This window comes from Apis cerana, linkage group LG8 (assembly GCF_029169275.1).
Source record: "Apis cerana isolate GH-2021 linkage group LG8, AcerK_1.0, whole genome shotgun sequence".
In the NCBI taxonomy this organism is placed as follows: Eukaryota; Metazoa; Arthropoda; class Insecta; order Hymenoptera; family Apidae; genus Apis; species Apis cerana.
Genome location: NC_083859.1, coordinates 2,832,364 through 2,852,690, shown reverse-complemented (window position 1 = coordinate 2,852,690; position 20,327 = coordinate 2,832,364). Strand labels below are relative to the sequence as shown.

General features: G+C 25.6%; 6 protein-coding genes across 11 annotated transcripts; 3 read left to right on the top strand and 3 right to left on the bottom strand.

The window, feature by feature from the left end:
• Positions 1-22: 22 nt before the first annotated feature.
• LOC108004157 (GPI transamidase component PIG-S) lies at positions 23-9,949 on the bottom strand. Of its 2 annotated transcripts, XM_017066861.3 has the most exons (10): positions 9,718-9,949; positions 9,552-9,633; positions 2,032-2,262; positions 1,764-1,952; positions 1,450-1,668; positions 1,205-1,393; positions 1,002-1,140; positions 765-912; positions 259-605; positions 23-175 (listed from the first exon to the last, which is right to left on the bottom strand). In XM_017066861.3, the coding sequence occupies exons 2-10, from the start codon at positions 9,598-9,600 to the stop codon at positions 73-75; spliced, it is 1,614 nt and encodes a 537-aa protein (XP_016922350.1). In that variant the 5' UTR covers positions 9,601-9,633; positions 9,718-9,949; the 3' UTR covers positions 23-72. The 2 variants fall into 2 exon arrangements, with proteins under 2 accessions (XP_016922350.1, XP_061934043.1); XM_062078059.1 differs by lacking the exons at positions 9,552-9,633; positions 9,718-9,949 and adding an exon at positions 4,002-4,141.
• LOC133666535 (protein I'm not dead yet) lies at positions 3,989-9,353 on the top strand. Its single transcript, XM_062078058.1, has 10 exons — positions 3,989-4,046; positions 5,713-5,797; positions 6,342-6,459; positions 6,644-6,915; positions 7,398-7,512; positions 7,608-7,666; positions 7,741-7,866; positions 8,001-8,330; positions 8,550-8,928; positions 9,022-9,353. The coding sequence occupies exons 2-10, from the start codon at positions 5,742-5,744 to the stop codon at positions 9,271-9,273; spliced, it is 1,707 nt and encodes a 568-aa protein (XP_061934042.1). The 5' UTR covers positions 3,989-4,046; positions 5,713-5,741; the 3' UTR covers positions 9,274-9,353.
• LOC108004169 (protein Dr1) lies at positions 9,927-14,941 on the top strand. The gene is made up of 2 exons (XM_017066880.3): positions 9,927-10,172; positions 13,717-14,941. The coding sequence occupies exon 2, from the start codon at positions 13,723-13,725 to the stop codon at positions 14,224-14,226; it is 504 nt and encodes a 167-aa protein (XP_016922369.1). The 5' UTR covers positions 9,927-10,172; positions 13,717-13,722; the 3' UTR covers positions 14,227-14,941.
• Positions 10,387-13,330, bottom strand: LOC108004163 (vascular endothelial growth factor receptor 3-like). 4 transcript variants are annotated; one of them, XM_028669906.2, is made up of 9 exons: positions 12,948-13,318; positions 12,638-12,869; positions 12,359-12,522; positions 12,050-12,281; positions 11,771-11,950; positions 11,278-11,695; positions 10,950-11,221; positions 10,699-10,873; positions 10,387-10,449 (listed from the first exon to the last, which is right to left on the bottom strand). In XM_028669906.2, exons 1-9 carry the CDS (start codon positions 13,175-13,177, stop codon positions 10,445-10,447), a joined length of 1,908 nt encoding a protein of 635 aa, XP_028525707.1. In that variant the 5' UTR covers positions 13,178-13,318; the 3' UTR covers positions 10,387-10,444. The 4 variants fall into 4 exon arrangements, with proteins under 4 accessions (XP_028525707.1, XP_061934041.1, XP_016922358.1 ...); XM_062078057.1 differs by having other exon boundaries at positions 10,950-11,206; positions 12,948-13,315; XM_017066869.3 differs by having other exon boundaries at positions 10,387-10,873; positions 10,950-11,206; positions 12,948-13,330.
• LOC108004168 (nonsense-mediated mRNA decay factor SMG9) lies at positions 14,326-16,788 on the bottom strand. 2 transcript variants are annotated; one of them, XM_062078079.1, is made up of 9 exons: positions 16,639-16,788; positions 16,175-16,358; positions 16,049-16,095; positions 15,782-15,860; positions 15,404-15,700; positions 15,184-15,328; positions 14,933-15,053; positions 14,725-14,836; positions 14,326-14,647 (listed from the first exon to the last, which is right to left on the bottom strand). In XM_062078079.1, exons 1-9 carry the CDS (start codon positions 16,706-16,708, stop codon positions 14,569-14,571), a joined length of 1,134 nt encoding a protein of 377 aa, XP_061934063.1. In that variant the 5' UTR covers positions 16,709-16,788; the 3' UTR covers positions 14,326-14,568. The 2 variants fall into 2 exon arrangements, with proteins under 2 accessions (XP_061934063.1, XP_016922365.1); XM_017066876.3 differs by having other exon boundaries at positions 15,782-15,971; positions 16,639-16,787.
• On the top strand, positions 16,316-20,245 carry LOC108004165 (exocyst complex component 8). Its single transcript, XM_017066871.3, has 9 exons — positions 16,316-16,447; positions 17,229-17,306; positions 17,391-17,752; positions 17,862-18,164; positions 18,256-18,403; positions 18,485-18,994; positions 19,118-19,248; positions 19,390-19,806; positions 19,892-20,245. The coding sequence occupies exons 2-9, from the start codon at positions 17,252-17,254 to the stop codon at positions 20,093-20,095; spliced, it is 2,130 nt and encodes a 709-aa protein (XP_016922360.1). The 5' UTR covers positions 16,316-16,447; positions 17,229-17,251; the 3' UTR covers positions 20,096-20,245.
• Positions 20,246-20,327: the final 82 nt, after the last annotated feature.

Here is a 20,327-nt window from a genome sequence, read left to right as displayed (position 1 = left end):
GAGAATTGATGAAAAACATTACTGTGAAAAATTTACAATTTTTATTTATTATAATCTTGTGCAATCTTTCTTCTATGGATTATTTTTTCGAACAAAATAATAACGATAAATACTTTTTAAGGAAAGCAAGACTGGTACCATAGTTGGCAAAAATAAAGGTGTATATACAGCATATCTGAAATCAAAGGAAAAAGAAATGAAAAAGGCAATGAAGATTAGGATAATGATAAATATTTCGTACGAATAAAGACATATTACTTTTGATCTGCAGGAAAATACAACAAAGCAAAAAGTGTTGGATCGGAAAATGCTGCTTCTGCGGTAATGAATGCTTCTTTGCTCAATAAGAAACCTGTAGCTAGATCACCCTGTGTTAATTGTTGAGCTGATTTTTCCACTAAACTCAAGGCTGTTTTTATTCTATTTCCTACAATATCTGTGATCACAATGTTACCAATTTCTTGAAGAAGTCTAGCAAGTGATTGCAAAGTCAATTTTGCTGATGTTAATTGCTCAATCGTGCGTACACGTAGCAATGCATCAACTTCCCAATTATGTAGTTTCAATTCTGGTAAAGGAACAATGGTAACACCATTCAAAAATTTCTAAAAAATTAAATTATGAAACTATCAAAAATCATGATTTTTTTGTATCATTATTTACTTATATCATTACATCATAGATAAATCAGTAATAAAAAATAAATGAAATATATATATAATATATATAAAAATATCTATAAAAATAGAGAAAGCAATAATTACCGGCTCGGGAATACCTAAGAGAAGTTTCAATTGCGTAAGAAATGTTCCAACAACGATAGTCTGTTCAGGAATAATGGTAACTAATTCATCAGATTTCACAGTCATACAAGTTTCCATGGGTGGATTGATTAATATTACACCACCCCACCTGTTCCAGGAAAAAACGACAAACACAATATTGTCAATGAAAGTAAAAAATTGTTTTATTTGCAAGATTTTCGATGAATTTTGCATTACCTTGGAGAAAGAAATGCTTCAACGTTAGCGTTAATTTTTGATCGATGACCAGAACGTGTATAAATATATAATGGAGCATTATCGCAAGGAACAACATAGATGACGAAATTGATAGTTGATCGAAGACTAACTTGCGAGGCTAAAAAAAACTTATCATTTATGTTTTATTTTTTATAATAACTAAATGAAATGAAGATACGAACCTAGTTTCTTTTCCAATGGTGTGATTAGTTGTGGCAAAACATCTTCCGATAATGCAAAGTGTCTACCTAACGGACTACTATCAGGTACACGTTTCGGAGTCACATCCAAAGGTAACAAATACAACCACTGCGATTTGACCGAAAAATTACTCAAAATTGAAACCTCATCAAGAAAGGGTTCGACATATTCTAAAAGTAAAAAATTAATCTCACATGGAGAATAGAGAAATTTTTTTTTTACCCACCTTCGACCATCTCGCGAAGATTCCAATCAATCTTCAATTTCTCTGGATCAGGATTAACGACAGTGATCAATATATCATATGCCGAACTAGCCGGAAATCTTCTTCTATTCTCCTCATCTAAACTATAAAGGGTCGGTTCAGTGAGTGCATTTCTTGTTAAAGCCAACGACTTTTCGTGCAACATCCATTCCGATAATATTTGTATCAAAGTGGAAGAAGCTGAAATAAAAACGATACAAAATTGCAGTCATGGAGGAAATTAATGATTGTAAGAAAGCAATGATATTTTAAAAGATATTTAATTGGCTGCTTACTGGTTTCGGTAGAAAAATAAATAGTTCTTTTCGAACCGACAAGAACTGCATTATTCAAGTTAGTTGTTTCAAAGAGTAAAAGTTGTCCTACATCAACATCAAAAGTAGATGCTATCTTCTCTAGTTGATGATGCGTAAATGCGAAAGTATTGGATATTACACGATAAATGATCTCTATTTGACAGATACCTGTGATAGATTTCATAGATAAATGAATGGAGAAGAAAAAAAGATGAAAAATATGAAAACACAATTTTAAATTACTCACTGGCATTTTTGAAAGCTTCTTTTATATCATGAACCAACAATTCAGCACGATCTCGAGAAAGAGCTAGGATGATAAGTTTTGTTTTAATGTTGATTTCTAAGTTGGAAAGTTGCTCAATTCCACTATAAGGAAGCGGTACACGCGGAACTGCAGTAGTATGCCACCAAAGAGGAACTCCGATGCCCAATAATAGTACAGCAAAGGATATACTCGCGTAAACTCTATACTTTTCTGGAAATTACAATAAACTATAATCAAAAAAAAAAAAAAAAAAAAGGAATTAAAAATGATGTTTAATTTTGTATTTGAACAGTTTGATATATAATAATTATAATAATTATAATCGGCGATTTCAAGTAAAAAGCAGTTGTTGATGTAAGCATCGAACTTGAACGACTACGCTAGGTCAATGGTAATCGAATGTTCTCCGATTATGGTTACTAACGCTAAATTACATCATCGCATATACAATATCTATGTATATCACGTACAGGATACAAAACGTGCAGTGAATTTAAAATTTTTCATTCAATTCTTTTTTTTTCTTTTGGTCATTTCCTTTCAAATGAAAATCAAAGAAGATGATAAATTTTTCAGCTGGAATAGAAAAATGATTAAATTAATTAAATTATTTAAAAAATTATTTAAAATTATTTATATTAAATTATATAATTATATTAATATAATTATAATTATAATTATATAATTATATAATAATATTAAATTATTTGCTAAATATATATATATATATAAATAATAATATAAAAAAAATAATAAATACCATCATTTTTTTTATATTTAATAATTCATAAATTAAAAGATAATATTAAATTCATTAAAAATTTATATAACATACACATACGATTCCTATATATGATTTCAATGTAATTTAATTTTTATAATTTTTAATACTACAATTTTTTTATACTAAATGTTAATTCCGATTTACTCAATATCAAATATCATTCATATTTCTTTAATTATAAATATCCAATTTATTTGAAAAGAAATGATTATTTAATAATTTATTAAATATATCCAATATTCACTATATTATATATAATATATAATATATATAGCAATATTTCAAAATAATATTCTGACATCTGTTCAATTAGAATTTCGGTTACGAAGAAACATGATAAGAATTTCGTTCTCGATATATCGCATATGATCTTTTTATGACTTAGAAAAATATAAATTTTTCTTTTTATATATATTTCTTTATCGATTTTTTATGAAGTAAGATAACTAACGATAGAAAATAGGGAGAGTATTTCGTAATACTATTATATAGTATTATGGGTGGTTACATTTTCTACAACTATGTTTACCGGTCTATTTGAACCATAAGATGCGTCACGTAATAAACACGAGGACGAGTGATAGCATGAGCGGGATTAATTAATTAACTGGTGGCGTTAATTAATTAAATTGATTCAAACGCCACGCGTTTATTATACTGAAATGCGTATCTTGTATGCAAATCTTGAATTTAAATTATTTTTACCAAATTAATATTTTTACAATAATTGTAAAAGCGATAAAAATAAGGAAAAAAAATTGAATTAATTTATTTTCAATTTTATTATCATGTTGATTTGCATTTTATAAATTATTTCTTATTCATGATCACTGGTATATTTGCTATTTACAATCTCGCATTTCTATATTTACAAAATTTAAATTTAATTTTATTTTTATCTTATGATGTTCACTCGATTTTAGTCAAAATTTCATGTCGAATTCAAAGCGTAAAGTATACATCCTAAATCGTGAATGAAAATTACAGAAAGAAAAAAAAAGAAGAAAGGAAAAGAAATTGATCGATTCGAAATCCGAATTCCACGTGGGTGATTGGTAAGTTTACGTTTGCAAGTAAACCTGCAATAAGAACATCGACGTACCAAGGACGAGAGACGGGGAACGATACGTTTGTCACGAGTTGTTACTTCGTTGAGTTGACTTACCAGTCGTTGGAGAACCAACCAAGTAGGCAGAGGACAAATCACGAGGTAAGTAACGAATAAAAAGCATCAATATCTGAAAATGGGTAGGAGATAGAAGAAAAAGAAGCAGGAAGAGAACGAGAAATTAGTAGCAATAACAGTGGCAGCAAAAAAAAAGAAGAAAGAAGGAAAAAAAAGAAACAAGAAGCAGAAGCGACCGCTGAATAAGAGAAAGAGATCTAAAGGAGAGGGGTGATAGTTTAATCGCCAGTGGTCCGATTATGCGTGCCTAAGCGAAACTGAGCAGTTGTATAAAAGTTCGTGCAACGATCGAGAACAATTCGGAAGTCTCTTGGTGAGATCCATTCTTGAAACAATATACAAAAATATGCACGGGAGGCAATGATCATCCAACGATATACGGTACAACATGTAATACGATGGTTCAAAACCCAGTATGCAAAGCGTTTATTGTTCAGATATATGATATCGATTTGATCGGTTCCGATCAGTATTATACTAGTACAGTGCAATACTTAACTTCGAATCTTCCAAATAATTGATATTCGATATTCGTTGATAGAATCATCAATACGATTATTTGTTTAAAATCACCATAAAATAGGATTTCATAATATTCAAATAATTTTAGAACAAATGTTATAAATCTTTTTTCGCGGTTTATGATTTTATTTAGATTAGGATTTCATGATATCGATATATCGATATATCGGTGTAAGTTCGATATATTGATTGTTTTAAAATCGAATGTACTTATATCGTTGAGTTTATTGCCAATTTGATGTCAGACAAAACGTAAGCTTTGTAACCAACACGATAAAAAGGCGATCTCGAATATTCTGGTAGCAATATAAGGATATATGTACAAAGAATTGAATGTACGGATCAATTCATATCATATTCAATTCGAATATGATATAACATATATTATTTCGTACGCAAAGACTCGATATAGAGATAGAAGCACAAAAATATTATATCAGTTCATCGATATCATATAAAACTATCGATAAAAATATTTTTTTTGTCTCGAAATCACTATTTTTAATTCAAAAAAACACACAAAAAGACTACAATTATTGTATTGAAAGAGCAACTTCATTTGTTAATATGATTTTCGATTTTCAAAAAGAATGCAACATATAATTACTTCATTAAAATATAAATAAAATAAATAATGAAACAATAGAAAATTAAATCTGTTTAAAAACGCAAACATGTATATATAACACAGAATTAGTAATTAAAATATAAGGAAAAACTTGAATACGATTATGAAAATAGTAAAATAGTCGACAGGGTTAGATGACCCATTGTGCAAGACCTTCGAGGTCAATCTCGTTCAGTGTCACTTAGTGAAATTATTTAGCCTGTAATCCGAGCACACGATACAAATGGGACCAGAAAGAAGGACAAAGGTAACGGGCAAAGAATAATAAGTTGCGTAATTCTTTGTATCATCGTGTGCCAATTCGATCATAAAAAATCCATACTTAATTTCGATTGCCAATCTAACAGATATTTAATGTTATATTGTTCAATAATAAGAAATGAATGTTAGAACTCAAACACAATTATCGTTCGATCATTATTTCAAATTAGCGATTATTGTATGATATGTCATGACATAAATCAACGTTCTTTGCAACGTTTTTTTTTTCTGGATAAAAAATTACTCGTACAGAAGCATATATCTCGTTTTTTTTTCTAGGTACATGGCTTTTGGCTAGACAAAAAACAATGGCCACACAATCTATTGATCCATATCCAATAACCACAGATTCTACAAACAGGAGGTACATATTTTTTTATATTGTAATTAAAGTTTACGTAAAGAAATAAAGAAACGTATAGAAATTATATAGTCATCGATTCATGGTCAGTTTAATGAACTATTTATCTACGAAGTTTTAAAATGATAAATGGTTTACAAAAATGATTATAATAATTGTTATATTGCGGATGTATTTAAAACTTGAATGTATAAAAACAAAAAACATATGACATGCAAAAAGACAAGATATTTAGAATATTAGACACATTATAATATTTGAACAATAAAGCAAATTCTATTTGAGCTCTGTTTTTTTAATCATATTCATGAAAGTTTTACTTTACGTAAAAACATATAATTTAATAATAATTAAAGAATAATATATAACTTTGTGATAAAATATTGATCAATTAATATCAATCATCGTAATATTTTTTTTATTTACGTTTTTCTTCTTTATTTCTTTTTTTCTTTTTATCATTTCCAATCTTTCTTTCATCTTTATTCATTCATCAACGTATTCTTGACAACGTATTGTTTATTTTTAATTGATATGATTGTTTCAGAAAAACCGACAATTGTGGTAAACTGTTGATACAATTTCTCTTAATTTATTGGAAATCGTTTGTAATCATACTATGGCCACTGATTCTATTGCCCATTGTTATCATTGAAACTACCGAGGTTTGTTTTTTTTTTTCGAATCTTTTTTCAGTCCTCTTGTTTTCTTTTTTTTAAATTTGTTTTTGTTATTCATTATATTTAACATTTTTTTTCACTTTTTCATTTGGTCATTATACGTATAATGTACATCTATTCATTATCGTGCATTATAATACGAAAAGGATTATATATCGATTGGATGCAGGTAAAAGCGATGCGATGTTTATACGTGATTGGTTTGATGGCAATGTTCTGGATGACCGAAGTACTTCCTTTACCAATCACAGGTTTAATTCCTATTTTTCTTTACCCATTGATGGGCATAATGAGCACTGGTGATACTTGTATGTGTTATATGAATGATACTACAATGATGTTTATTGGTAGTATGGTGATCGCGATCGTTATTGAAAATTCTGGCCTACATATACGTATCGCGCTATTGATCATTAAACTGATTGGTTGCAGTCATCGAAGGTAATTTAAAATGACTGACATAATCTAAATGTTTTCAATAATCTTTCATTTAGTCTTTAAATCTTATCATACTATCAATTTTTCTTATATACCTGTATGTATAAAATAATAATAATAATAATAATATTTATATATAATATATATAATATATATACATTTTTTTTATTATATAGGATCTTGTAGTTTATTATCGTTATCTGTTGTTAATATAAATGGACAGAAAATGAAAAAATAATTTGAAAATATAAAATAAATTTTTTCATTTCAAATTTAATTATATTTGAAAATTTTTCAAACTTGTTTTATTTGAAAACGAAGTTTCAAACAAAAAAATTTTATTCTATATTTTCGAATTATTTTTTCATATAAAATTATTTCTGATTATACTAATTATAAAATGTTATTACTATATATATATATCAAAATAAAATGTATTTATAATACTATATGTATTACACATTTATAAATTATGTCATCTTTAGATTAACACTGGGCTTGTTTTGCGTAACTATGTTTTTATCTATGTGGATTTCAAATACTGCTGCCACTACTATGATGTTACCTATTGTCGAAATTGTTCTTTTAGAACTTGAAGCAGTAAGCGTTATTCCAATTTCTAAATATGTTTGATTTTTTGTCATCAAATTCTTTTTCAAATTGACTTTATATATTTTTTATTTTTTAATTTTCAGCAAGGTTTGGGAGATATGTTCATACGAGAAGAAAATAATTGTGAAGAGAGTATAGAATCGTGCGTAATTATTTCATCAATTTTTTAAAGTTCTTCGTTAATAAACTTTAATTAATTTATCTCTATTATTACAGATCAAAGAAACCGACACATATTACTATGACTTATTATCTTGTGACAGCGTATGCTTCTAGTCTTGGAGGTGTGGGCACATTAGTTGGAACCGGCACCAACTTAACGTTAAAAGGATTTTTTGAAAAGTAAGTGCTCTCTGATAAGGGATCCATTATTAATCTATCCACCGATTTATCAATCGATCGTTCACAGACTATCAAGTACAATGTATTAAGTACAATGAGAAAGCAAGAGAAACAATCGTTCCTTCATGTCGCAGACGGTTCCCAAACAGTTCTGGCATTAGTCTAACATCGTGGATGCTTTATTCAGTACCACCAATGCTTCTAATGGGATTCCTCACGTGGCTTTGGCTTCAAGTTATGTACATGGGAATGTTTAGACCAGGAAGCAAAGATGCGAAAGCTATTAATATTGGCAAACAGGGAGAAAAAGTTGCAGCGACTATAATCGAAAAAAGATACAAAGAACTCGGCCCGATTACGTGGCACGAATTCTCTGTTGGTCTCCTGTTCCTTGTAGTTGTACTACTATGGTTCTTCCGAAATCCTGGATTTGTACAGGGTTGGCCAACTTACATTACCGATTTGTATGTATAGTTTTTTTTTTTTTTTTAATTATCGTTGTTATTGTTATTCTTTAAATCTTCTTTCTTTTTTCTATATTTTTATATACTTTATATATTTTTTATATATAGTTTTGTTTTCCTCTCCTTTTCATCATTCTTATAGCTTTTTGCTACATAATAGTATTTTATTATAAAAATGTATTTCAACGACATATGCGCGAACAATCTAGTTCTTTATAGACACGTTAAAGATTCAACGGCAGCCGCTGGTGTTACTCTTCTATTCTTCATATTACCATCCAAACTGGATTTCCTTCGATCATTCGACGCGGATCCTGTTAATCGACCAACCAAACCATCGCCTGGCATGATTACTTGGAAAATGATTAATACGAAGATGCATTGGAGTTTGATTTTAGTTTTGGGTGGTGGATTTGCCATCTCAGCTGGAAGTACCACTTCCAACCTTTCTTCTATTCTAGGAAATGCTTTAACTATTTTGAAATCAATAAATCCATTTGCGATATTATTTATTGTCTGCCTATTTGCAGAAACTATCACAGAACTGACATCTAATGTTGCAATTGCAAATATTATTTTACCTGTTTTGGCAGAAATGGTAAGAAATTTCAATTAGTAAATTTCTTTTTTCCACTCATTAATTTATTTTTCAATTATATATAATTTACTATATTTTTATATGTTGTTTCAGTGTATTGCTTTACGAATACATCCACTATATTTGATGCTACCAGCCTCTTTATGTTGTTCTTTTTCATTTCATCTACCAGTAGGCACTCCACCAAATACAATTGCTATTACAGCAGGTCATATAAAAACCAGAGATTTTGCAATTGCTGGAATAGGACCTAGCATTATAACGCTTCTTGTAACAATATTTGCATTTTCCACTTGGGGCACCTACATCTTTAATTTATCTGAGTTTCCTGATTGGGCAACTTAAAACTACTTCAGTGTTTCATTATTGTGTTTAGTACATCATTATCACTCAATGTTTTTAATAAATATCAAATTTCATAATCATATACATATATATTCTATTTTCCATTTTATATAGATTTATAAAAAAAAATGCAATAAATATTAAACTTATTATATTGACGAAAAATATAATAACATTATTGTATAATAGTCTTCAATTAATGAGAACAAAATTTTTTTAACCATACAGAAAGGTTATTATTAAAAAAACACAGAAGTCAAACCAATAAACTAACTTACCATCTATAGCCGTATCGTAACCTATAGTGTCCATTATTTCTTCATTCATATTCACTTTATTTCGTTTTATCAATATTCATCGCTAAAAAAATACAAATTATATTAATGTATATAATGTATGTATGTAAATTTTACGATTAAACAATATTAAAAAAACTTAACTAACCAGAAATTATATATATGTTAAAATTTTATACAATAAAAAAAAATTTATCTCGTATTGCCATATTTTAATATAAACACATTTTTGTAATAAATGAACACTGATTCGCAGTCATATGCTTAAAAATAGAACAAATTATAAAATATATTGAAAATTATTCATTTTCTTCACAAATTTATCTTTCTTACGATCATTTTCATGAAAATTCCTTTATATACTGTTTATAAATTCGTCCGAAAGAGGGCACATACTATCTATAAATATTACTTATCTGTGAATTATATTAATTATAAGATTTGTTTTCATAAAACAAAAAGTCAATAAAAAAAGTAATTTTTTATTGAATCAAATATTTTTTTTTATTATTTTTCTAATTCAAAACATTAATTAACAGTGAAAAATATATCTTTTAACCACGCAGTTATTTATATTGTATTTGATTTATTTCTTTATTCTTGGTATGTATCTAATTTAATATGTGATTTTAATAATATCAAATAATATAATTTATATTATTTTATCAAAATCTTATCTATTATTGAAATCATTTTTTTAAGTTCATAAATATTTATTTATTAATATCCTGTTTGAAAATTCGATTTACATTGATATCCATGTGATTTTTCTTAACCTTTTTTATGTTTAAAAAATATATATTTTTTTAAATAAATCTTTTCTTTTAAATATTTTTTAATGAATAAATGCAATCGAAGTTATTTTGTATAAAGGTTTAATCTGAAAGTGATAATGCATAACAAGGATTAGATATTGTCAAAAAAGTATTATTTAAAGATGTAATTAAAATTTGTAATTTAGAAAGCAGTTGTGTAAAATTTGGTCTGTTCTGAGGTTCTGTATTCCAACAAGAATGCATTAATTTATAAATACTTGAAGGAACATTATCTGGTTGTTCCAAACGACCATTTTTATGAACAATATAATCTAATAAATGATTATCTTGTATATTAGAATAAGGAAAACCACCTAATGTACTAATTTCCCAAAGTACTATCCCAAAAGACCATACGTCACTTTTTGAAGAGAAAGCTCTATTATATAAAGCTTCAGGAGACATCCATCTTATTGGAAGATGATGTGTTTTTTCTTCTGTATTTTTTATTACATATACACCATTTCTTGAAAGTCCAAAATCAGAAATCTAAATATTGTCATTAGATTTTGTTAAAACTTTTCATCTTTAAAAAAATTTCATATAATATTAAATGTTAAATTACCTTCACAGTTAAATCTTCAGTAAGGAGAATATTCCTTGCTGCAAGATCTCGATGAGTAATTCCTTTAGCTTCCAAATGTTCCATACCCATAGCAATTTCTTTAGCAAATTTTAAAAATTGATGTCCTTCCATTTTACCAATCCAACTTTCATTTTCATTTTTTGCTTTTTCTTTATAATTAGTAATATTTATATATTGTTTAGATCTATAACTATTTGTTTTGTTTAATATAGTGGAACATATATTAGTATGTAAAGCTGAAAATAAAGATTCTATTAAAATTTTTAAATTTATATTAAATAAATTTATAATTTAATAAATCATTTACTTTTTGAAACATAAGTTTCACGTAAATCTTGTAAAATATTTTGATCATGATAAATGGTTTTTTTATTTTGTTGATTCCTTTGATTATGTAAGTAAGTTAATAAATCTCCACCTTTCATATATTCAAGCAAAATGCATATAGGATTATTAGGTTTAATGCAATAACCTATGAGGCTTACTAAATGAGGATGATTTCCAGCCATTATCATTATTTCAATTTCTTGAATAAATTGTTGACGTGTTTCAGAGTCAATAGATAGATCCATTTGTTGAGACATTTTTACTGCAACTAAACTATTATTTTTATCATTTAAATGACCAAGATATACTTTTCCAAATTGCCCAATACCTAATTTACGTATTAATTTTACACTTTCAAATGACTCTTTTAACTTATTTGTTTGTTCTATATGTTTTTCCTAAAAATCATTTTAATTAATATAAATTATATAATATAATATTTATTTACATAATACATAAAATTATCTTTTTACTTTAGATTCATGTTTAATATATAAAATGTTATGCTGTTGAAGTATTGTTTCTGTCCACTTGCATTTTGAAATTGTACGTACTTTTTGCTTCATCATAAAAAAATTATAATTATGATATAATATAAAACTTAAAATTCCAATTAGAATACAACTAATTATTATTCCAATCAATATAAACCACTGAAAAATATAATTTGAGAAAATAATATAAATAATGAAAAATATTTTGTTATATTATATAATTTTTAATAATTTTAATAATTTACGATTGTAATTTACAATTTTAATATTTGATGATATGAAATATATAATAAAAGTTCCTTCTAGTCCAAAACATCCATAATAATTGACAGCACTAACTATTATTTTATAACCATTTTTAATTTGTATATTTTGATTGTTAATTTTTAAGTCATATAAAAATATAGTTTTATTTACAGGTACTTGTCCTATTTTTGTTACATTATAAACAGGTAGCCCTTTCCTTGATATGAAAAGAGGTATACCTATCCTACAAAATAATATATAAATGTTGAATAAAATCAAATATCAATTATATTTAAAGTTTTTTTTAACTTTTAAATATACTTGATTATATAAAATTGAACATTGGATGTATTAGAAGTTGTACTCCAATTTATAACTATTTGATTTCCTCTTTGAAATATATTTACTTTTGGAATAGGCAGTGTTTTTTTGGCATTGATACAATTACATGAATTACTTATGCATTTAGGAACTGTATATAAAACCTATAGAATTTAAAAATATTTTTTATTAATTTTATAGAATAAATGTTATAGAATAAAATTTTATAGAATAATATGTACATATTTACTACATATTTATGTAGTGTATTTAACTTACTTCAGGAATATTTATTATGTATTTTGTTCTTGGATTAGCAAAAACTTGCACTTTATAAGAACAATCAGGTTTTATATATATATCTGGTATATCATCTAAATTACTGTATTCAGGTAATAATACATTAAATTTTTTATCTTGTTTTTGTTTCAATATATAAAAAAATGATCCTTCTGAACATTTTATAATATTTGTTTTTTCTTCTATTGATGGTATGCCTGTGATTAAAACACTATCATATACAAATATAATAAAAAACAAATTAGTAAATTGATTAAATTTTCTCTTATATTCATTAATGAATATTTACCTATAAGAAGAAGGTTGCCTAAAAGTATTTGGGGGCAACCAAGATATATTCAATTTTAAAAATTTATATGCATCTTGTTTTTCTATATATTTTGGATCTTTTAAAACTTCCACGCTTAAATTTCGCACAGTACCAACATATTCGCTCGTGTTTGTTACATATTTTCCATCACATAAGTAGAATAAAATGAGTATACTATATATCAATGTAAATTGAATTCTTACTAACATTTCATTTTCTAATTATAACAGATTTGATAATAAGTAATTACACTATTGCTTTATATTCAATCGTAAAATCAAATGATAAAAAATAATATATAAAATTTATCGCTATTTTTAAAAAATGAAACAAACATATATTGTGCATAAACACTTTATCTGATAATATTTTTCTTAGAAAGAGTATATAAAATTTTCAAGTATGTGATAAAACGATAAGCTTTTAATATTTAAAATTAGAGATATAATTATATATATGTATTAACAGTTCGGATTATTTAAAATATATATTCAAAAAAATAAATTTTCAAAAATATATCAAAATACATATGAAAGAAAAAAATAGAATTTTGAATCAAATTGAAATATATAAATTTTTATTTTTTTTTTTTTTTTATTGTACAATATTGTACAATAAATAGTTAATATATTACAATAAATTGAATAATTCGAAAAATTAAAGAAATCAAAAAAATAAAAATTAAAAATAATTAATAGCTTATAAATTTTTTATCAAGAAAGTAAATAATTTTTTTTGAATATTGCAGAAAAATATGGCCTCGGCTACTATATCACCAACTGAAGATGATGAATTGACCTTACCTCGTGCATCGATTAATAAAATGATCAAGGAAATTTTACCACATGTACGTGTAGCGAATGAATCCCGAGAATTAATATTAAATTGTTGTACAGAATTTATTCACTTACTTTCTTCTGAAGCAAATGAAATTTGTAATCAACAACAAAAGAAAACTATAAATGCTGAACATGTTCTTCAAGCACTCGAAAAACTTGGATTTGGAGATTATAGTGCAGAAGCGGAGGCAGTTTTACGAGATTGTAAGGCTGTCGCAGCTAAACGAAGACGTCAAAGCACTAGATTAGAAAATTTAGGAATTCCAGAAGAAGAACTTCTTAGACAACAGCAAGAATTATTTGCAAAAGCAAGAGAAGAACAAGCAGTAGCAGAACAACAGCAATGGCAACAATTACAAGCAGTTGCACAAATGGCTTCAATGCAACAAGTCGATAGTGAACAAGAAGATTATTCGTAAAAGTTTATAGTTTTGTATTAATGTATTTAATTGATTCATTGACAACAAATAAGATAATTGTTTTCATTTTAGCAAATTTAAAATAATTGCAACAATATATCATTTTAATTTTTCTTTGATTTATTCATACATTTATCATTACTTATACATAACATATATAACTTTCAAAAATGCTAGAAATTGCTTTCATATTTCTATGATTTTAAGATCTTATTGTGAATTTAAATAAGTAACAAAACATTATGATTTTTTTATATAAAATACTTAAAATTATTTGATGCACGATGTACGTATATTCTTTTGCAGAAATAGTATATAATATATATATACCATTATTGAAAATTATGGCATTAATCTTCCATACTCGGAAGAAAGATGACTTTTTTTAATCGCTTCCATTACTTTTGAAACGTAATGGTACCTAGATGATTCAGTTATAAAGTGATTATTATAACATACAATGAAAAAAAATTAATTTTTTTAACTTATTATACTTACCAATTTTTTTCTGTTAAAGTAGATGGTGTCATTGAATTTCTGTTAACACCATGTATTTTTGTTTTTAGCTTTTCTATTAGTTTTTTCCCGTTTTGACGCATTGTAAATTCTTCTACAATTAAAAAAAAAGAATTTAATCAAGACAAGCTTTAAAACATTTTCAATGTTTGAGTGAAAGTAAAATAAATAAAATAATAAAATACCGTACCTTCATTTGTAATACGAGGTATAAAAAACAAATTTAATCCTGCCTCCATAGAATGATTACTCATATCCAAACCACTATGAATTTGTAATCTAGAATTGGAGAATAATTTAGTATAAAATTCCTGCAAGTATAAATAAGTAAACATCAGTATAATTTTTCAAATTAACCATTTATTATTATTTTTAACATAAAAAAATACATGTTTTATATACATGTTTTAATAACACATATTAAAAATATATATATTATACCTTTACTTTTTCCATATTATGAGGAGTGAAATCTTGTAATTCAGCTTTATTATGTAAAAATACAATGTGTGGATAATATTCAACATAATCTTGGTCCATATTACTAGTTGAAGATGGTTTTAACATTTCTGCAGTTTGTAAAAATCTATGAAATATAATAAATTTTAATTCTCACAAGAATTTATAATAAAATAAAATTATAAAATTATGCTCATTATACCTAACTAAATTTGGATCTACGAACCAATCTTGTACAAATATAATAACATGACAAACTGAAAAAAGAAATGCTGCAAACTGTGAAGACTGTAACTCTAAATTAGTTTCTATATTTATAAAATCTGTTGTAGGCTTTTTTTGATCATAACTTGTTGAATAATCTATTGTAGATCCAGACAGTATAGGTTGTGTATCTAAATATATTACACGATTTTTTGTTACAAAAAAGTCAATACCAATAGTACAATTTGCACCACTTTCATGATGTGATGTATCTTGAATTGGAAAAATACCAGTCCTATAATAATAAAAAAATGAAACGGAAATGATTTTCTTTAAAAATATAATATTTGCTTAAAAATTTTGAAATAATACTGACGCAATGTTACATGTTAAAAGAGACATTATAGTTGATTTTCCTACACCTTGAGCTCCTAAACATCCTACAACTAAAAAATCTTGTTGATCATACAAGAATTCAAGAGGATATTCACAAAGTTGCATATTTTCATCCATAAATTTTACACAACTTGTCATCTCAAGACAAGTTGGTAATACAGTGCGAACAGCTACAAATTACAAATCTATTAATATCATTGTATTAAAAATTGATATTTAAAATTTAAAGTAAAAAGAAAATACTCACGATCTTGTATTTTTGATGAAACATTGGAAGATACATCACTTTCTTTTCTATAATTTAATGATATTATAATTTAAAAGTTCAAATATAGTTTAAATTTTTGTTATGCAAGAAACTATTTGTAAGTACTTGTTACCACCATTACGTTGATTTGGAGATACAGCTCTGTTTTCACCTTCTCTAGTTTTCAATATAAATGTTGGGCGATCTATAACTTTAATTGTACCTCTACTATCGGTATCTTTCACGTCTGAATCTTTAGATGTAATTGGCATCATTTTTTGTACATTCATCGCTCCCAATATTTCATTCTCTAAAATATTTATATAATAAATATTTTCACTAAATATTTCATATAAAATATTAAAATTAAAAACAACTTTTATAAACGGAATTTATTAAGTACATACCTTTCTTTTAATTATTTATCCATAAAAATTGTTTAGATTAAATGTTTTCGACATAAATAATATATATAGGTTACATAACATTGATATTAAAATTAAAAATAGTAATTATTATGATAATATGTTGTTATAAGAAATATTCAACGTATATATTATTTTAATAAAATAAATTAAAATTATATATACCTTTTCTTTTAATTATATTTTTTCGTAAAATGGGACTAATAATGATGCGATCTATTATACCTCTTTTCATAAGCAAATATAAATTTTTATATAATAATATTAAATATAAAAGGAAGTGATTTAGATTATCATTAAAAAAAAAAATAAAATTTATTTAGAAATTTTTAAAATGAAATTTTTTTAGAAATTTTTACATTAAATATTTGAATAATTTGAAAATAAGAATATTTTAAAAATTTATTTAATATAAATTTATATGATTAATATAATTACGGAAAAAATTATAGTAAATAAAATATAACAATTTGAAATTTTTATTCTATAATATCATCGATATATTTTTTTCATCTAGTAATTGTTACTATATAAAGTTTTAAGACTATATACTGCATGGCATTAAGAATAATATTTTTGTTGTCATTTGTGAGATATATCAAATTCATTATATGCATACGATTGCATTGCAGAATAAACGTATTTAAATATTTACAATTAATAAATATTTATACAAATATTGTTTATAAAAAAAAATTGAACATAATAAAGAATTGATTTAATCTTTTTAATAATATATAAATGAATTTATTTAGGTCATAATTAATATTTTTTTACAATGGCTAACAGTTTAGCAAAAGTTTTTGCAACTGAAGATTTTAATCCTGAAAAATGTAAGTGAATATTTATAAATTTTTGTATAAATTATAAAACTTTAGATTTTATAAAACATGAAATAACATTTATTTTGCTTATAGTTGTAAAAGAACTTAGCGCACAATGTGTTGGAGCAGATGAATTAAGACAACAAAGAGCTAAAATTCAAGAACTTGCAAATAATACTTCTGCACAATTAAAACGTAATGTTTATCAAAATTATATGCAATTTATAGAAACTGCCAAGGAAATTTCACATTTAGAAAGTGAAATGTATCAATTATCTCAATTACTCAGTGAACAACGTTCATTATTAAGTACATTAGGATCTACCAGAACTACTGGTGTTACTTTTGAAGATTTATCTGAATCCCAATTAGAAAATATTAATGATTGTACTATTAAAGAAGAAGAACAAAAACAAAAATTAATGCAATTACTTGAAAATGTAGAAGGTGCTATGGTAAGTTATTAAATTGTTTTATTAAATTTTTCTAAATTTTTATAGATTTGTAAATTAATAATAATAAATAAAAAACATTCATAATAATAATTGTCTTTTAATTTCATAGAGTTTAGCAGAAATACCTGGTCGTATATGTTTACATGAAGGATCTTTGTTAGAATTAGATCCATTAGAAGGGACACCATTAAAGAGAGTTCATGCATATTTATTTACTGATATTTTAATGATTGCTTCTTGGTTAGCAAATGGAAACAGAAGAGGACCACCAAAATATAAAATGCAAGCTGTTTATAATCTTGAAAGTTTGGCAATTGTTAATGTTAGAGATCTTGGAACAGTAAAATTAGCATTCAAACTTTTAGCATTCTCTGATACTAGGGTATTTCAATGTGCAACTGCAACAAGTAAAGTTAGTATATTATAAAGATAATATTCATAAAAGATATTTTGAAAAAAATATGATCATGAAAAGATATTATTAATTATAATATATCTTTTAGAAAGAATGGTTAGATAAATGTGAACAAGCAAAAAGAATGAAGTTGATTGAAGATAAACCAAATGAGACATCAGAAAATAATAAATGTTCAAAAGAAGAAAAAATAACGATGCCTCCTCGATCGATGTCACTCGATTCGAACACTCTCGGTATGAACGATAATTCAAAAAATTATTTGTATAATTAAATTAAATTAAATTTCATTAATTTTCTTAGTTATTTTTTTATAGGTATAGATGATGAAGATACAGAATATCATGAACCACCACCAGAATGGATATTAGAGGTAGCAGAAGATTTAGATTCTTGTATAGCACAACGTCATTTTGAGGAAGCTTATAGTCTTTTAGAAAAAGCAAAAATCTATTTAAAAGATGCACAAATAACACCACTTTTATTAGAAATCCAGTTAAAAGTAAATGATAGAGGAAAATCATTAATTGAAGTTTTAACAAAAGAACTTGAATTAAGTGCAGAAGCGAAATCATTGCAAGGTGGTGGTTTAAGAAGTGCGCGTCGCGTAGTAAAACTATTGATACAATTAAATAGAAATGCTCAAGCCTGTCAATTATATTTGCGGCTATGTAGTGCTATGTTAAAAGCACGTTTAAAACGAGTTAAAAGAGAAGGAGCTATTGCACCTTATGTGAAGCAACTTAGTGCAATTGCTTTTAGTAATATCGTTGAAATCACAAAAGAATTCTTAAAACTTTTCCCACAATCAACAAATTGTACATCTGGTAAGTTACAAATAAAAAAACCATGAATGAATGTTATGATTTGAAATTAAATTGTTTTTTTTAATTTTCTTCATTTTATATATATATATATATATTAATATATAATTATATATATATAATTAGGTTTGGTACTTTGGTGTAGTCAAGAAGTAAAATATTTAACAACACATTTAACTAAGCAACTTTTTATTCCACAAGTGTCTCTAAGCACTTTAGTAGAATGTATTGTTTGTGTTCGAAGTCATTGCGATCAGGTACGGTAATGATACGGCATTGATATTAATTTTTGTTTTATATGTTATTATTAAAATAACAATTTTTTATAAATCGTAATAATATATTTTCAAAGAATATATTTTTGTTGTTGTAATAATATTATATATTTTATCTTGTAGTTAACGCAATTAGGAATGGATTTTCGTTATCAATTGGATGGTCAACTCAGATCCCCATTAGCAAAAGCTATACAAGATACGGGTGAAAAATACATTGATACTGTGAAAGAATGTATAGCAAAAGATACGTGGCGGCCAACTAATTTAGAAAATTGCAAAAACGTTCAAAAATTTCTATTAGAATTTGATGATCTTGGAATAACTGTTCCATCATCTTACATAACAAATGATTGTTGGATTGCATTAACTGATAATACTTTAACTTTTTCAAAAATTTATGTAAGTCTACTAGAAGATTGTCTTAGTGTTGCTACACCTGAATTAATGACAATAATAGATTCAGTTTTAATATCAATTATGCGAATTCAAGTGCAACATATAATAGTATCACTTACAAATCCAAGATTAAAACAAGAGGTAATTAATTGCCTTTTTTTTTCTATATTGTTTTTTCATATTCATAATATTTGAATAAATATCTATTTCTTTAATGTTTCTTTAGAAACAATTGGTGCATGATAATGCTTCATATATTCGAGATATTTTAATTATGCGAGGATTAGAGTTGTATAAATCAACAACAAATCAAGTATTTAAGAAATTGTTAGCTTTAAAAGAGCAAATCGTATTCGATTCATCTCCAAGTAAACCAAAACCTGCTCCTAGGACTTCTGTACCTAAGTATTCTACCACAGAATATATTTAAAATTATAAAACAAAATATAAATATAGAAATGTAGAAAACTGTTTGCAAAGAAAGTAATAGAATCTTTCACAATGTACATGCTATTTGTATTATACTGTATATATATAAGTTAATTTGAATTTTTTAATAAATACATATATTGCATTTCAATATTTTTCTGTTTCTATCACAGGCACATAATATTAATACATACATAAAATAAGTAAGTTCATGTGTTACAATCAGTAAAATA

Coding starts and splice junctions, on each gene's coding strand:
- LOC108004157 (XM_062078059.1), bottom strand. CDS start 4,068: ATGCTTTTTATTCGTTACTTACCTCGTGATTTGTCCTCTGCCTACTTG. Junction 1,394..1,449: donor TCTTCGCGAGATGGTCGAAG/GTGGGTAAAAAA, acceptor TTTTACTTTTAG/AATATGTCGAACCCTTTCTT. Junction 913..1,001: donor GAAGCATTTCTTTCTCCAAG/GTAATGCAAAAT, acceptor TTCCTGGAACAG/GTGGGGTGGTGTAATATTAA.
- LOC133666535 (XM_062078058.1), top strand. CDS start 5,742: ATGGCCACACAATCTATTGATCCATATCCAATAACCACAGATTCTACA. Junction 7,867..8,000: donor TTAAAAGGATTTTTTGAAAA/GTAAGTGCTCTC, acceptor TTCATGTCGCAG/ACGGTTCCCAAACAGTTCTG. Junction 8,331..8,549: donor CCAACTTACATTACCGATTT/GTATGTATAGTT, acceptor AGTTCTTTATAG/ACACGTTAAAGATTCAACGG.
- LOC108004163 (XM_028669905.2), bottom strand. CDS start 13,177: ATGTTAGTAAGAATTCAATTTACATTGATATATAGTATACTCATTTTA. Junction 11,951..12,049: donor TATCATCAAATATTAAAATT/GTAAATTACAAT, acceptor TATATTTTTCAG/TGGTTTATATTGATTGGAAT. Junction 10,874..10,949: donor CTGAAGATTTAACTGTGAAG/GTAATTTAACAT, acceptor GACAATATTTAG/ATTTCTGATTTTGGACTTTC.
- LOC108004169 (XM_017066880.3), top strand. CDS start 13,723: ATGGCCTCGGCTACTATATCACCAACTGAAGATGATGAATTGACCTTA.
- LOC108004168 (XM_017066876.3), bottom strand. CDS start 16,708: ATGAAAAGAGGTATAATAGATCGCATCATTATTAGTCCCATTTTACGA. Junction 16,359..16,638: donor AAATATAATTAAAAGAAAAG/GTATATATAATT, acceptor TAAATATTTTAG/AGAATGAAATATTGGGAGCG. Junction 15,701..15,781: donor CTTTTAACATGTAACATTGC/GTCAGTATTATT, acceptor TTATTATTATAG/GACTGGTATTTTTCCAATTC.
- LOC108004165 (XM_017066871.3), top strand. CDS start 17,252: ATGGCTAACAGTTTAGCAAAAGTTTTTGCAACTGAAGATTTTAATCCT. Junction 17,307..17,390: donor AGATTTTAATCCTGAAAAAT/GTAAGTGAATAT, acceptor TTTTGCTTATAG/TTGTAAAAGAACTTAGCGCA. Junction 19,807..19,891: donor ATCCAAGATTAAAACAAGAG/GTAATTAATTGC, acceptor ATGTTTCTTTAG/AAACAATTGGTGCATGATAA.